The sequence below is a fragment of the Primulina tabacum genome, chromosome 9 (genome assembly GCF_025594145.1).
Source record: "Primulina tabacum isolate GXHZ01 chromosome 9, ASM2559414v2, whole genome shotgun sequence".
NCBI classification, from domain to species: domain Eukaryota; kingdom Viridiplantae; phylum Streptophyta; class Magnoliopsida; order Lamiales; family Gesneriaceae; genus Primulina; species Primulina tabacum.
Genome location: NC_134558.1, coordinates 34,381,493 through 34,393,977, shown reverse-complemented (window position 1 = coordinate 34,393,977; position 12,485 = coordinate 34,381,493). Strand labels below are relative to the sequence as shown.

Sequence of the window (12,485 nt, the reverse complement as noted above, 5' to 3'; positions counted from 1 at the left end):
AAATCAAGTCATTCAATCCAGTCGTAAATTAAAGATATCATCTCATTAATCCATTTTTCTTGAGACAAGTCGATTTCCGGTTCGAGTCAGCTTAGTCCGATGAATTGGACCGGACCAACCTCCTAAGTTTTCCCTTATCCATCTATCACGTGATCACATGGACGACTTGGTGTTTAAACAAGAAATTGCAATAAAATATAATAATAATAATAATAAAGAAGAAATTGTGAAATTCCATCTTTAACCTTATCTACCACCACACATCCCACGTGCTTCTTTATCAATTATTAAAAGATCTCCGGCTGCGTTTTAGACTTCCCCTATCTGAACAGCCATATGTCCGCAGCGACTCTTCTCCGTTTATCTCTCTCCCCAGCCTACCGCCGCCATGAGTTTTCGCCTCGCCTCCACAACTGGCGGAGCTTCCAATCACCTCAACATCTGCCTAGAATCCGTAAATGCAGCCGCATTTCCTCTAAAGCTGTGGAATTTGAAGCGCCTAGTGAGCTCCGGCTGCAAGAGAATTCGGCTCGAGAAGAATCACAATCAACGGTCCTGCTGGATGTAGCTGGAATGATGTGTGGCGCTTGTGCGACTCGCGTCAAGTCAATCATTTCCGCCGACGAGCGTGTTGACTCGGTCGTGGTGAACATGCTGACCGAGACGGCCGCGATCAAGCTGAAGGAAGATTTTGAACATGAATTCTCCAGCGTGGCGGAGGAATTGGCGAAAAGAGTGTCGGAGAGTGGATTTGAGGCGCGTCGAAGATTATCGGGGATGGGGGTGGAGGCCAAGGTGCGGAAGTGGAGGGATTCTGTGGATAAAAAGGAAGAGTTGCTCGTTAAGAGTAGGAATCGGGTGGCGTTTGCTTGGACTTTGGTTGCGCTCTGTTGTGGTTCTCACGCATCACACATCTTGCATTCCGTCGGCATCCATATAGCCCATGGTGAGATTTTAGAATTTCTTTTCAGCTTTTCACGACTGCTGTTGCGCAATTTACTACTTATTTTCCATGGATGTGTGGCTCAAACTTAAAGGTGATACCTTTCCGCATCAATATGTGATTAAATTGCCCTTTAGAAATTAAGTTCAACACTTTTTCTCAATTTTTTCGATAATTGTTCTATCTAGTATCTGTGATGCTAATGTACGGTAGACTTCAGTTTTTATGTTCAGGAAATTTTCAGTTCTGGAAATGGTTAATAAAATGGTTTAAGTTCAATTATCGTTGTAAGAATCAGTGGCGGCAAGACTCTTTAGTTAAAATTTATAAATTTTTTTGAATTGGCCTCCATATTTTGAAAGCAATGTAAAATTAGCTATTGGTTTAAAGTGTGAAAATTATCTATGGTTTGAGAGAGTTTCAATGGTGGCACGTGCAAAATAGTAGAAAAAGAAAGAAAATAGAGGAGAATGAAGAAGGGCAAAAGGACACCTGCTTGAGACGGCTGGAAAATGTAGGTGTTGTGGCGCGCAATCTAAAAACTGTTTTTATTTTAGCAGGGCTTTATTATTGGATCGAATTTTTAGATATTTTTGATTGGATCATATTTTTTGGGCTACAAATACTAAATTTTATAGTTTTATTCTTATTACACGCCAATGTTTTACTTTCAAACAATTATATTATAAACTTTTTACACGAATTAATTGAATTAAAACCTAAATTAACTTCTAGTAAAAAAAACCTAAATTAACTTAAATAATTAAAAAAACCTGAATTAACTTATATAAGATTAACCGTCGGTGTTCAAATATTTAGTCTGCCTATTGTATTACTAAGGCGATGTACTTATGAGAGTATGTTCAATCATGTTCCCAAGTAAGTATTTGCAAATCCACAACTGCTGGTAAATTAACGGAGTTATTTTCTTCTATAGGATCAATCTTTGATGCTCTACACAATTCATATGTGAAAGGTGGTTTGGCTTTGGGATCTCTCTTGGGACCTGGACGAGGTGAGTCTCTGTTACTAGCTTGGTTTTTGTTTATATTTAATTATCACCATTGACACAACTCATTAAATCATGGTCCAGACTTACTTTTGGATGGATTAAGGGCATTCAGAAAGGGTTCACCCAATATGAACTCTCTTGTTGGCTTTGGATCAATTGCTGCATTTGCCATAAGTGCGGTAAGACAGCTGCATGCCTGCTTGTTCGCGTTGTCTGCTGTGGGCATGGTTGATTCTGGATTATTCATCTTACCAAGTTTCAAAATGATTTGAACTCATTAATTTTTAGTTACTTTTTGTAATGTGCATCAAATGAGTAGTCATTTGTTTACAGGCTTATAGCTTTAAATCACTGATATGTTTTCCACTTTATAGGTGTCGCTCCTGAACCCTGAACTTCAATGGAATGCAGCGTTTTTCGATGAACCTGTATGGTTTGCCATAACTTAATATGTTTTCCCAGCTTATCCTTTTTTCTCGTCATACACACAATCTTGATTTGTTTTTGCTTTTGATTCTTCGCTTGATAAATAATGAAATATAAGTTGGAACATCTACTTTTGCTGCTTCTGTAGACATGTGTGGAAAGGTTGTCTGAATGTGTAACTTGTGCATTATCAAGATTCTTAGTCATTTTTAACACGTTCATATCTGCTCGCGACCTAGTGTTTTTTTTTAGCAAGTGAACTGAAAGTAAATTTTTAGCATGCAGGTCATGCTTCTTGGTTTTATCTTATTGGGCCGTTCACTAGAAGAAAGAGCAAGGATCAAAGCATCCAGTGACATGAATGAGCTTCTGGTTTGTTTCATATGCTCTATCTTTTTTCGGGTTTTGTGGAAACCATGTCTCATCCCCAACACGTGGAGCAATATCACTGACTTGGATGCATAATATATCTGACACATCGCACGCTAGTAGAAAGCCTGTTTCAATAATTTTGGATGTTACACCATATTCTTTTCTAAATTCATTTATTATCATTTGAAAATTTGGAAGACAAATTTTCTAGATAATCCGTTCATGCCACTTCTTGGTTGGATGAATATTCACTTTATGAACACTGTTTTAGTGGTTGTGAGTCTCAATGAGAAACTAAATTCATAGGTTTCATAATTTCTATCCGAACTACTATTACAAAAATGTGTATATAACTTGAGGTGGAACATGTGGTTATACTTGCTACTTGTCGCATACTCTTTTTGTTATCTGGACAATATCTCAGTAACCGCTAATTGTTCATGCTGCAGTCACTTATATCAACTAAATCAAGGCTCGTAATTACTCCCTTTGGAAGTGATATTTCTGCTGACACTGTTCTCTGTTCTGATGCAATGAGCATTGAAGTTCCCACCGATGATATTCGAGTTGGAGATTCAATCTTGGTCTTACCTGGAGAAACAATTCCTGTAGACGTGAGCAACTTTCTATAGAACCTTTCAGCATTTTTGAGCCATGTCAAGGAAATTTTTTCCCATTGATGCTGCGACTCTATAATGCTTGGATAAGACTGTTTGTATCCACACCATTATTTATATATTAGAAAATTAAGTGCATGCCAAGGATCCCTTCGTCTAGTGGCAAGGGCAAGGCCCCAAGAACCAAGAGTTTTTGGGTTAGAGTCCCACTTGTCTGGGTTGTTGGTTAGACAAAAATCCCCCCACCCACATTGTATTAAAAGAAAAAAAAATGAAAATGAAATGCAGTGGTGATAACATAGATGACGATTTTTGTTGTGTTCATCAAGAGCAGATTAATTTCTGCTGATAATATTTTTGATGCAGCTCCCCCAATCAAACCCAGAAAATATAAAAATAAAATACTAAAACAGAAGAAAAAATTCATTAAAATGACAAATGTCAAATTAGCGGTGTAGGGTCATTCTCTGAAAGATAACTTATTGAAGGAGATACTAGTTTACCATTTATTGTTTTGTTTTTATGCCTTGATCTACTATCATTTTGGTTGAAGGAATGAAAAAAATGCCTAATTAATGATTGAATGAACATTATTCTGCCTTGCAGGGAAAAGTGCTTGCAGGTCGAAGTGTAGTGGATGAATCAATGCTTACTGGTGAATCTCTTCCTGTATTCAAAGAGAAAGGCCTTTCTGTTTCATCAGGGACAATTAATTGGGTATGATATGTTATGAAAATATTTTTAGCAATTTATGTTCTTTCTATTTTTCTTACTATTTCACATGGCTTTTTAGAATTTGTTTGCTATCTCTGCTTCATATTTGGAATTTTCTACGGTAGACGCATACTACTACTGAATGAATACTGTAAAGGTCGATTAGCTCACACTGTTCTAAGTTAAATTTGTAGTTCGATTCATTCTGCAGTCTCTTTATTTAACTCTTTTTGTGTATGGCTTTTATGCTTCATTAAGTCTTTAAAAATGATATATTTACATAGTTAACATAAATTTGGAGCAGAATTATGTGGGATGTGTGGTTCATTCATAGAACAGCTCTGTCAGCTGTATCATCATGAAGACCCTGGCGTTGATGAAGATGAATTTTTTAATGCATGTTTTATAAAATGTCTGCCCGTTCTTAATTTTATTGTTTAATTTCTTTCCACTAACGTTTTCAGGATGGTCCTTTAAGGATAGAGGCCTCTTCCACAGGATCAAATTCAACAATCTCCAAGATTGTTAACATGGTCCTCTCTCTCCCCCTCTCTCTCTCTCTGCATGTGTATGCTTTTGTGTGTGCCTTTTGTTTTTAGTGAAATCTCTGTCCTTTAAAAAAGTATATTTATCAACCTTGTCTTGAGACTTTTCTGCAATTGTCTTTAAGGTAGAGGAAGCTCAAGGACGCGAAGCACCCATCCAAAGGCTTGCAGATTCAATTGCTGGCCCATTTGTCTACAGTGTCATGACATTATCTGCAGCCACATTTGCTTTTTGGTAACTCTATGAATCTACACTTGTATTCACAAGATTATGAATGCATAAAAGTGACTCTAGTTGATGCTACATATGGAAGAGGAGATTTAACTTAATTATGAATTAAACTACAGTAAAGAATCTTTTATTTTACAAAGATCATGCATATGTGATGTTAAAGTTAGTTCTTGAATTCATCTTCCGCAGCCCTCTTCTAACTGAGAATCATTGATCACTTGCCAGTACATAATTCACTTGACTTTTTGTTTCTTTTATTTTATAGAAAGATGAGTGGTATTTTGACATGATATTACTGGTGGTGTGTTTATATCCATCATGTGCTTGACACCTGCTGCTTTTTTCCTTTCAGGTACTACATTGGAACACATGTATTTCCAGATGTGTTGCTTAATGATATAGCTGGGCCAGATGGAAACTCTCTGCTTTTGAGCATGAAGCTGGCTGTAGATGTTTTGGTGTGTGATTATGTGGATTTATTTAAATTTAATTTGATTTATTTAAATTTAATATGAAATTAATTCATCCTCTGTGATATTCCTGTTACACATAATTTTTTTCATTTGTAAACTAGAGTTGCATGTCAGGAGATCTTGTATTCCTATTAGTCGACCTTTATGTGACTCGTTTTATTTTCTTTTCCAGGTTGTTTCGTGTCCATGTGCTTTAGGTCTCGCAACACCAACAGCAATTCTAGTTGGAACCTCCCTTGGTACAGTTTTAGATGTATTTCAAATTTGGGAACTCTTCCTCCTGTAGTAAATTGATTATAGTTGCTGATAATGTAGGTTATTTAGTATTGGCAATTTGGTTGGATCTACGAGAATGATTATTCATCCTATTAGTTCCCATAATTTAGTCAGATTCTACCAATTTGAAGAATTTATCTTCCGTCCTTAGGCTCAATGTTTGCCACTGGTGCATACGTTAATCACAATCAAGATGGGATTTGTAATCAACACAGTGTAAAGTTTAGTAAAAAAAATCCTTCATTTGAAAAAAAATGCACATCTCCGTGAAGTTCAGTATGAAAGATTCGGTAAGCCCATCACTTGATGGATGACTATGTTAATCAACTTCAAGAAATTTTGAATGTAGCAAGTGCAATATATACTCGGAAAACCGTGCAAGTTTTTATAGTACATCAACCTTAGGCACCATCAGACAATACACCATGTACTTTCGTGTGTTTTTCAATTATTGATATTGTGGTGGTTGGAAACTCCTGCTGTGATACTGTAGGTCTTGTATTCTAGAAGCTTTATTTTCCCTTACTTTTTCATTGACATCAGGAGCAAAACAAGGACTTCTCATCAGAGGAGGAGATGTGTTGGAACGCTTGGCAGGCATAGATTACATTACTTTGGATAAAGTACGTATGCAAATACCCTGCTTAATCTTCTGCTTTAGACTTAACTTTTCAAGTGTAACACAACGTTCCATCCATATCCATTCATATGAAAAGGATAAGATAGGAACAAAATAAATATGCCATCACATTTTCTTTTGTAAATTTTCAGACAGGAACTCTCACTGAAGGAAAACCTGCTGTGGCAGCTGTTGCATGTCTGGGTCAAGATGAATCAGAAATACTTCAAATTGCTGCTGCAGTGGAAAAAACAGCCTCTCATCCACTTGCAAACGCTATTGTAGCTAAAGCCAAATCATTAAATTTGAATGTTCCTAGCACTACTGGTCAACTAGCTGAACCGGGCTCTGGAACCATGGCTGAAGTGAATGGGCTTTTAGTGGCAGTTGGCAAATTAAGTTGGGTGCACGACCGTTTTCAACAGAGAACAAGCCTCTCAGACCTAGAGAGACTCGAGCAGTCTGTGACACAGCAAACATCGGCGAATTTATCATCATCTAATCATTCAAGAACAATTGTTTATGTCGGTAGGGAGGGAGAAGGTGTAATTGGTGCTATAGGAATATCTGACAACGTGCGTCATGATGCTACATCAACTATATCTAGGTAAGTTCATTTTATTAACTGATATGGCACGCCTATAGGAACATCCCAAGCCTTGGAAATGTTATAGAACAATGTTAATGTTTTTAATTATTATTTCTAGCAATAAACATAATTCCTTTGCTTATGCCTTATAAGATATATTGAAATTGGAAATTATGAACCTGCTTCAGGCTTACATTTACCAAAATAGATTTTTCTACTGTATTCTCTTTTATATTCTTATAATTTTTCCAATTTGAACCTGCTCCTGGCTTACATTTACCAATATATATTCTCATTATTTTTTCCATTTAATTATCGAAAGGCTTCAGAAGAAGGGAATTCGTACAGTTATTTTGTCAGGGGACAGGGAAGAGGCAGTTGCATCTGTAGCAAAGACAGTTGGAATAGAAGATAAATTTGTAAACGGTTCTTTAACACCACGGCAAAAATCTGATGTTATTTCTAGCCTTCAAGCATCTGGCCATCGTGTTGCTGTGGTAATTATAAACTTCAAGTATTTTATTGGCTAACCATGTGTACTTTGTGAGTAATGAATTAATTACTATATATTTGAAAAACTAGAACTCCTAAACGAACTTACACTTTTAAAGGTTGGCGATGGTATTAATGACGCCCCTTCTCTTGCACTTGCTGATGTTGGGATTGCTTTGCAAATTGATGGTCAAGAAAATGCTGCATCAAATGCAGCGTCTATTGTACTACTGGGAAATAGACTTTCACAGGTATGCATTTTATTGAAAAGGAAAAAGTTTATGATGTTATCAAATATGCCAGCAGTACTGAGAAATTGGATTTTCAGTTATAAGGTAGTTCGTTCCTGTATTTTAAAAAGTGTCCACGTATTGTACTTTTCACTGTGGTGTCGTATATTTTACTTAGTACTGAGTAATGTTTTGCTTCCGCTTCTGTGGCAGGTAGTAGAAGCGGTTGATCTTGCCAGAGCAACAATGGCAAAAGTGCGTCAAAATCTGACTTGGGCAGTTGCATATAATGTTATTGCGATTCCTATGGCATCGGGAATACTACTTCCCCATTTTGATTTTGCAATGACGCCTTCTCTTTCCGGTGAGTGCTTTCTATTCTGTTTCTATCTTCAGGTACTACATAGCTAAGCATATCTTTGTTTCTAAGCTTTCCTACCAAGCAAATACCCCATTTACAACGATGCACCAGTTATTCTCTGACACCGATGTTTACTATATTTCTTTAGAGGCCTAGGAATACTTGGCTTTCCCGTTTCACATTTGAAGTCGAATATTTTATTATAAAATGTTTGGTTCTGGCAGGGGGGATGATGGCTTTGAGCTCAATGTTTGTTGTCAGCAACTCACTACTACTGCAGATACAGAGCCCTCGGAGGAAGACGGAAAAGAGCCACTACAACAATTAATACCAAATAAAAACAAGAACAGGTGAGTTGGAGCTTCTTTGATTTGAAATTCATTTCTTAAATTCCATACCGGTAATGAATTATGGAAAACCATGGAATGGGTATTGGAACTTTTCACCATCTCATTGTTGCACAGATCCGAGACATCTGCACTTGTAAGCCAAGCTGTACCAAATATTTAGAAGAATCGAGGTGATATTTTCTTCCACATTGATGATTTCTTTTCATAAGAAGAACGTTCAGTGTTGTACTTTTGTCAAATAAATTTTTTCAACTGTAAACAATTGTATACTTTAATATTCTGCAAATTATCCTTATGTTTTCTGAAAATCAATAAACTATCGGTCAAAGCAACTTCGACAAAATAAGGAAGAGTTTGTAAGAGTTTATTTCAAGTCTTTTTCAAGATCATCGAAGTTTTTGTAAATTATACGTAGAAGTTGTGAAGAACTTCAAATAATCACTTGCAAACACGATGCAAAATTAATCTGGTCAACAGTCTCCTAACCTCATCTGGTGGAATGAAATCCCCTGCTCTGTTGTGTGTGATATTTTGTACTAATGATTATTTCAATTACGTAATCTGTTAGGTTATGTTTGGTAACCATGATAAGAGAATGATTATTAAATAATCATCATTTATTTCATGTTTGGGTCATTTTTAATTTAACATGGAGATCCTTGATTATGATTGAAAGCCTTCACTATTTATGTTATTTGTGTGATTAAATATCTCTGGTGTGACAATATATAATTCTTGAATAGTGATAATGATAAAATTGTATATTGACTATAATACCCTTGAATTGTCTTATGAAAATTAAAATTTGTGAAAATTTAATAATTAATATAATATTTAATTTTTTATTTAATTATTTTATAAATTAATTTCATATATTTTTATTATTTTCAATCAGTTCAAAGAAAATAAATTTTAATGCAAATCTATTTTAAATTAAATTTTTATAAATTTCTAATCTTATTAATTTATTTTTTTATTAAAATAAATATTTATTAGATTTTAATTTATTTTGTTTAATGATTCTCGTAATATTTTCAAATATATTTCTAATAAATATATTTAAATTAATTTTAATAAATGTAAATTAAAATTATAAATATTTAATTATCTATCAAATTATTTTAAAAATATTTATAATTATTTTAAAAAACAATAATATTGTGGTTATTACTAAACTTTATTTAACATTAACATTCTAAATATTATTGCTATTTTAATTATTAAAATAAATGCATATTTACAAATTTATTTCTAATAAATATATTTAAATTAATTTTAATAAATGTAAATTATAATTATAAATATTTAATTATCTATCCAATTATTTTAAAAATATATTTTTAGTTAACACTTGGGGCATTTTGGCAATTACAATAAAATTTACAAAATTAATCCATCATTTTAAAATAATACCAAACATCATGTTATTTATCTCATCATACTATTAATCTATATATCTCATTTTTTAATCATTCTAATTATTAATGATTTACTTATTCCATCACATCTACCATACAGAGCTTAAAGAATAAAGCATAAGGACCAGAAAAAATTTATTTCAACTATGTACAAAATTAATGTCAGGCACATGTATTTCCCATATGATATATATGGTCGCACTTTTTAATATGGCTTTCTTATGATCAAAATTTATCAAGCTGTATCTCAAATCTTATTTGATGGCGTGCATTTGGATATTTATTAAAAAAAAAATTATTAAGATAAATAAATTCAGAATAAAAAAAGAGTAGAACTCTTGTGAGATGATTTCACGAATTTTTATCTGTGAGACGGGTCAGTCTTATCGATATTCACAATAAAAAGTAATATTTTTTTTATGGATGATCCAAATAAATTATCCATCTCACAAAATACGACATGTGATATCGTTTCACACAAGTTTTTGCCTAAAAAAAATCAAATCAACTAATTGAATATCATTATCGGACATTAGAATTGCAACACATTGAATATTATGTCTGCAGTGTGCATGAATATATTATACACCAGAGGCTAGAATTAGAATAAACTCGATGTTTGTTGACCATTATATGATGCAGAAATAAAATTTTCTTTTGTTTGTAAGGTTTTTTAAATAATTTATTTGACAATTTTACACCTTTGCACTCCAAAAAGTGAACGAGAAAAGTCAACGATGCCGACACCCCTAATGATTTAATTTTATGGCATAAACATATCCTGATTTAAAAAAAAATCATGAGTTCGATCTCATGTTAAACTAAAATGTTCCATCCCATTGTGATTAAAAAAAAAAAAAAAAAAACAGACAAGGATTCAACACCAACACCTTTTAACCACCATTTGAATTTTTTTCTTAAACTCATAATGAATGACATATACATTTATCATTTATTATCACTCCGATTTCCGATAATTGCAACCCCACACCTTATAAAATTTATAAGATAGCAAGAGTTATGTTCTCCGAGATGTCGGCAAAATGAATTAAATGTATGTCGAGAAATTGAATTGAATAAATGATTGATGGCAGGGACAATGCGTTGAGTTTTGTTGAAAATAAGAATATGTGTGTTCATATGCATATTCACACTGACAATGAACTCTATGAATAGAGCTTCCTTCCTCTCATTCTGATATCATCACTTCTTCGAGTTTTCTCAAATCTTATAGTATTTGAGTGCTTAGCTCTATAATATTTGTGAGATGTTTGTTTTCATGTATTAAGAGGGTGTGTGTTCTCTTTGGAAACACGGTGAGTTGTTGTACACCATAAAATATTATAGTGAAATTCTTTTCATCTTACCCGTGGTTTTTATCCTATTAATTTTTAGGGGTTTTCCACGTAAATCTCAATGTTCCAGTTTATTCTTTATTTCATATTTATTATCTCAAATTACCGCACGTGAGACTAACACAAGAAACACAAGATTCCCAACTCCCGTCGTGTAAGGTCTTCTAGTTCCATCCATTAAATTGATAATTAGATTTAAGAAATTACATCCAAATTGAGGTTAAATTGCTCGTATGGTGCAACTTACTGGGAAAGTCCATGATCCACCAAGTGCATTTCACACGATGTATCTGGACCCTTCATTGGGTATCCCCGTACTTATGCCCAATGAAGGGTGGATGTTACTACATAGGTTTGAATCATCTGTTGTAGTTAAAACACATCATTTAATATTGTGCATTTTTTATATGAAATGATCACCTCACACAATGTCAGATGAATTTTAAAAATTGTCAGACAATACGAGATAATCAGTTGATCATCTCGTGTAAAAAGACCACAACATCAGTGCTGTGTTTTCGATCATAGCAGATGATCCAAATCCATATTACACACAGTGTCATAAACTTCCCCCAAGTTACTCGTCTTCATGTAATACAAAAGTTATGCGTGTATTTCAATTTAGATAATGAACTTGATCGTCTTGGTTCCCTCTTCCAATACTATTTTTCAATTCATGAGTTATAACTTTTTGGATCATCTAATCTAATTCCATAAAAGCTTAGCAGTAGATGAATATCAATGAAATATATCTTATGCGGGATTGTCAATTTTCATAGCAAATGGAATGCACATCTTGAGCTTACTACAATTCAACTTCCTCCGTCGGGCTATGTGGAAGTCCTCCTCGTGGGAATCCTTGTCACATAAAATCTCTAATACGCAGCTTGCTACTTGCTAGCAGAGGTGGAGCCACTTTTAGGCTAAGGTAGGCTCCCTCCCCACTTATTTTGTTTGTTAAAAAAAAATACTTAGTTTTAGTTTTTTTCAGCCTCATGTTAAAAAATTAAAATAGAATAACAATATAAATTATATTTCATTCTCGTATATTGGTTAATTTCCCAGATTCTGAACTTATGTGATTTGAGGTAAATTTCGACAACACTAGAATTATGTCGAATATTTATTTATGATTATCTGAATTGCGATAATATTGACTTACGATGTATATAAATTTCCGTGTTTAGATTTTTTTCTTAAAAATATATTATTGAATTTTGAGATTAATAATCAATTAATTGAAACATTTGATAATCATTGATATTATAATTATTCTTGTGATTGTGTTGCGATTTTTTTTAGTTAGAATAACAAAGTTTTTGAATAATTATGAGGTTTGAAAAAAATTCTTTGTTGGTGGAAATTTTTTGGATAATTGAATTTTTCTGCATATGTAATCAGAGGATGAAGAAAAAAATTTAAAAATAAAAAAACACACATCAACAAGCTAAAGAACATACA

At 33.6% G+C, this 12,485-nt stretch overlaps 1 protein-coding gene across 2 annotated transcripts; it reads left to right on the top strand.

Annotated features, from left to right (window-relative positions):
- The first annotated feature begins 306 nt into the window (after window positions 1–306).
- LOC142555432 (copper-transporting ATPase PAA2, chloroplastic) lies at window positions 307–8,624 on the top strand. Of its 2 annotated transcripts, XM_075666291.1 has the most exons (18): window positions 307–946; window positions 1,881–1,958; window positions 2,037–2,134; window positions 2,330–2,383; window positions 2,667–2,753; window positions 3,203–3,367; window positions 3,977–4,087; window positions 4,549–4,617; window positions 4,755–4,864; window positions 5,214–5,319; window positions 5,507–5,573; window positions 6,154–6,233; window positions 6,382–6,836; window positions 7,141–7,315; window positions 7,430–7,561; window positions 7,754–7,904; window positions 8,126–8,251; window positions 8,366–8,624. In XM_075666291.1, exons 1-17 carry the CDS (start codon window positions 337–339, stop codon window positions 8,227–8,229), a joined length of 2,652 nt encoding a protein of 883 aa, XP_075522406.1. In that variant the 5' UTR covers window positions 307–336; the 3' UTR covers window positions 8,230–8,251; window positions 8,366–8,624. The 2 variants fall into 2 exon arrangements, with proteins under 2 accessions (XP_075522406.1, XP_075522405.1); XM_075666290.1 differs by having other exon boundaries at window positions 8,126–8,624.
- The last annotated feature ends 3,861 nt before the right edge of the window (window positions 8,625–12,485 follow it).

What these genes read in the sequence shown, in the direction of transcription:
- LOC142555432 (XM_075666291.1), top strand. Translation starts at nt 337, where the DNA reads ATGTCCGCAGCGACTCTTCTCCGTTTATCTCTCTCCCCAGCCTACCGC. An exon ending in CAGCGTTTTTCGATGAACCT is followed by an intron (nt 2,384 to 2,666) that starts GTATGGTTTGCC and finishes TTTAGCATGCAG; the next exon opens with GTCATGCTTCTTGGTTTTAT. An exon ending in AGCTGGCTGTAGATGTTTTG is followed by an intron (nt 5,320 to 5,506) that starts GTGTGTGATTAT and finishes TTTCTTTTCCAG; the next exon opens with GTTGTTTCGTGTCCATGTGC.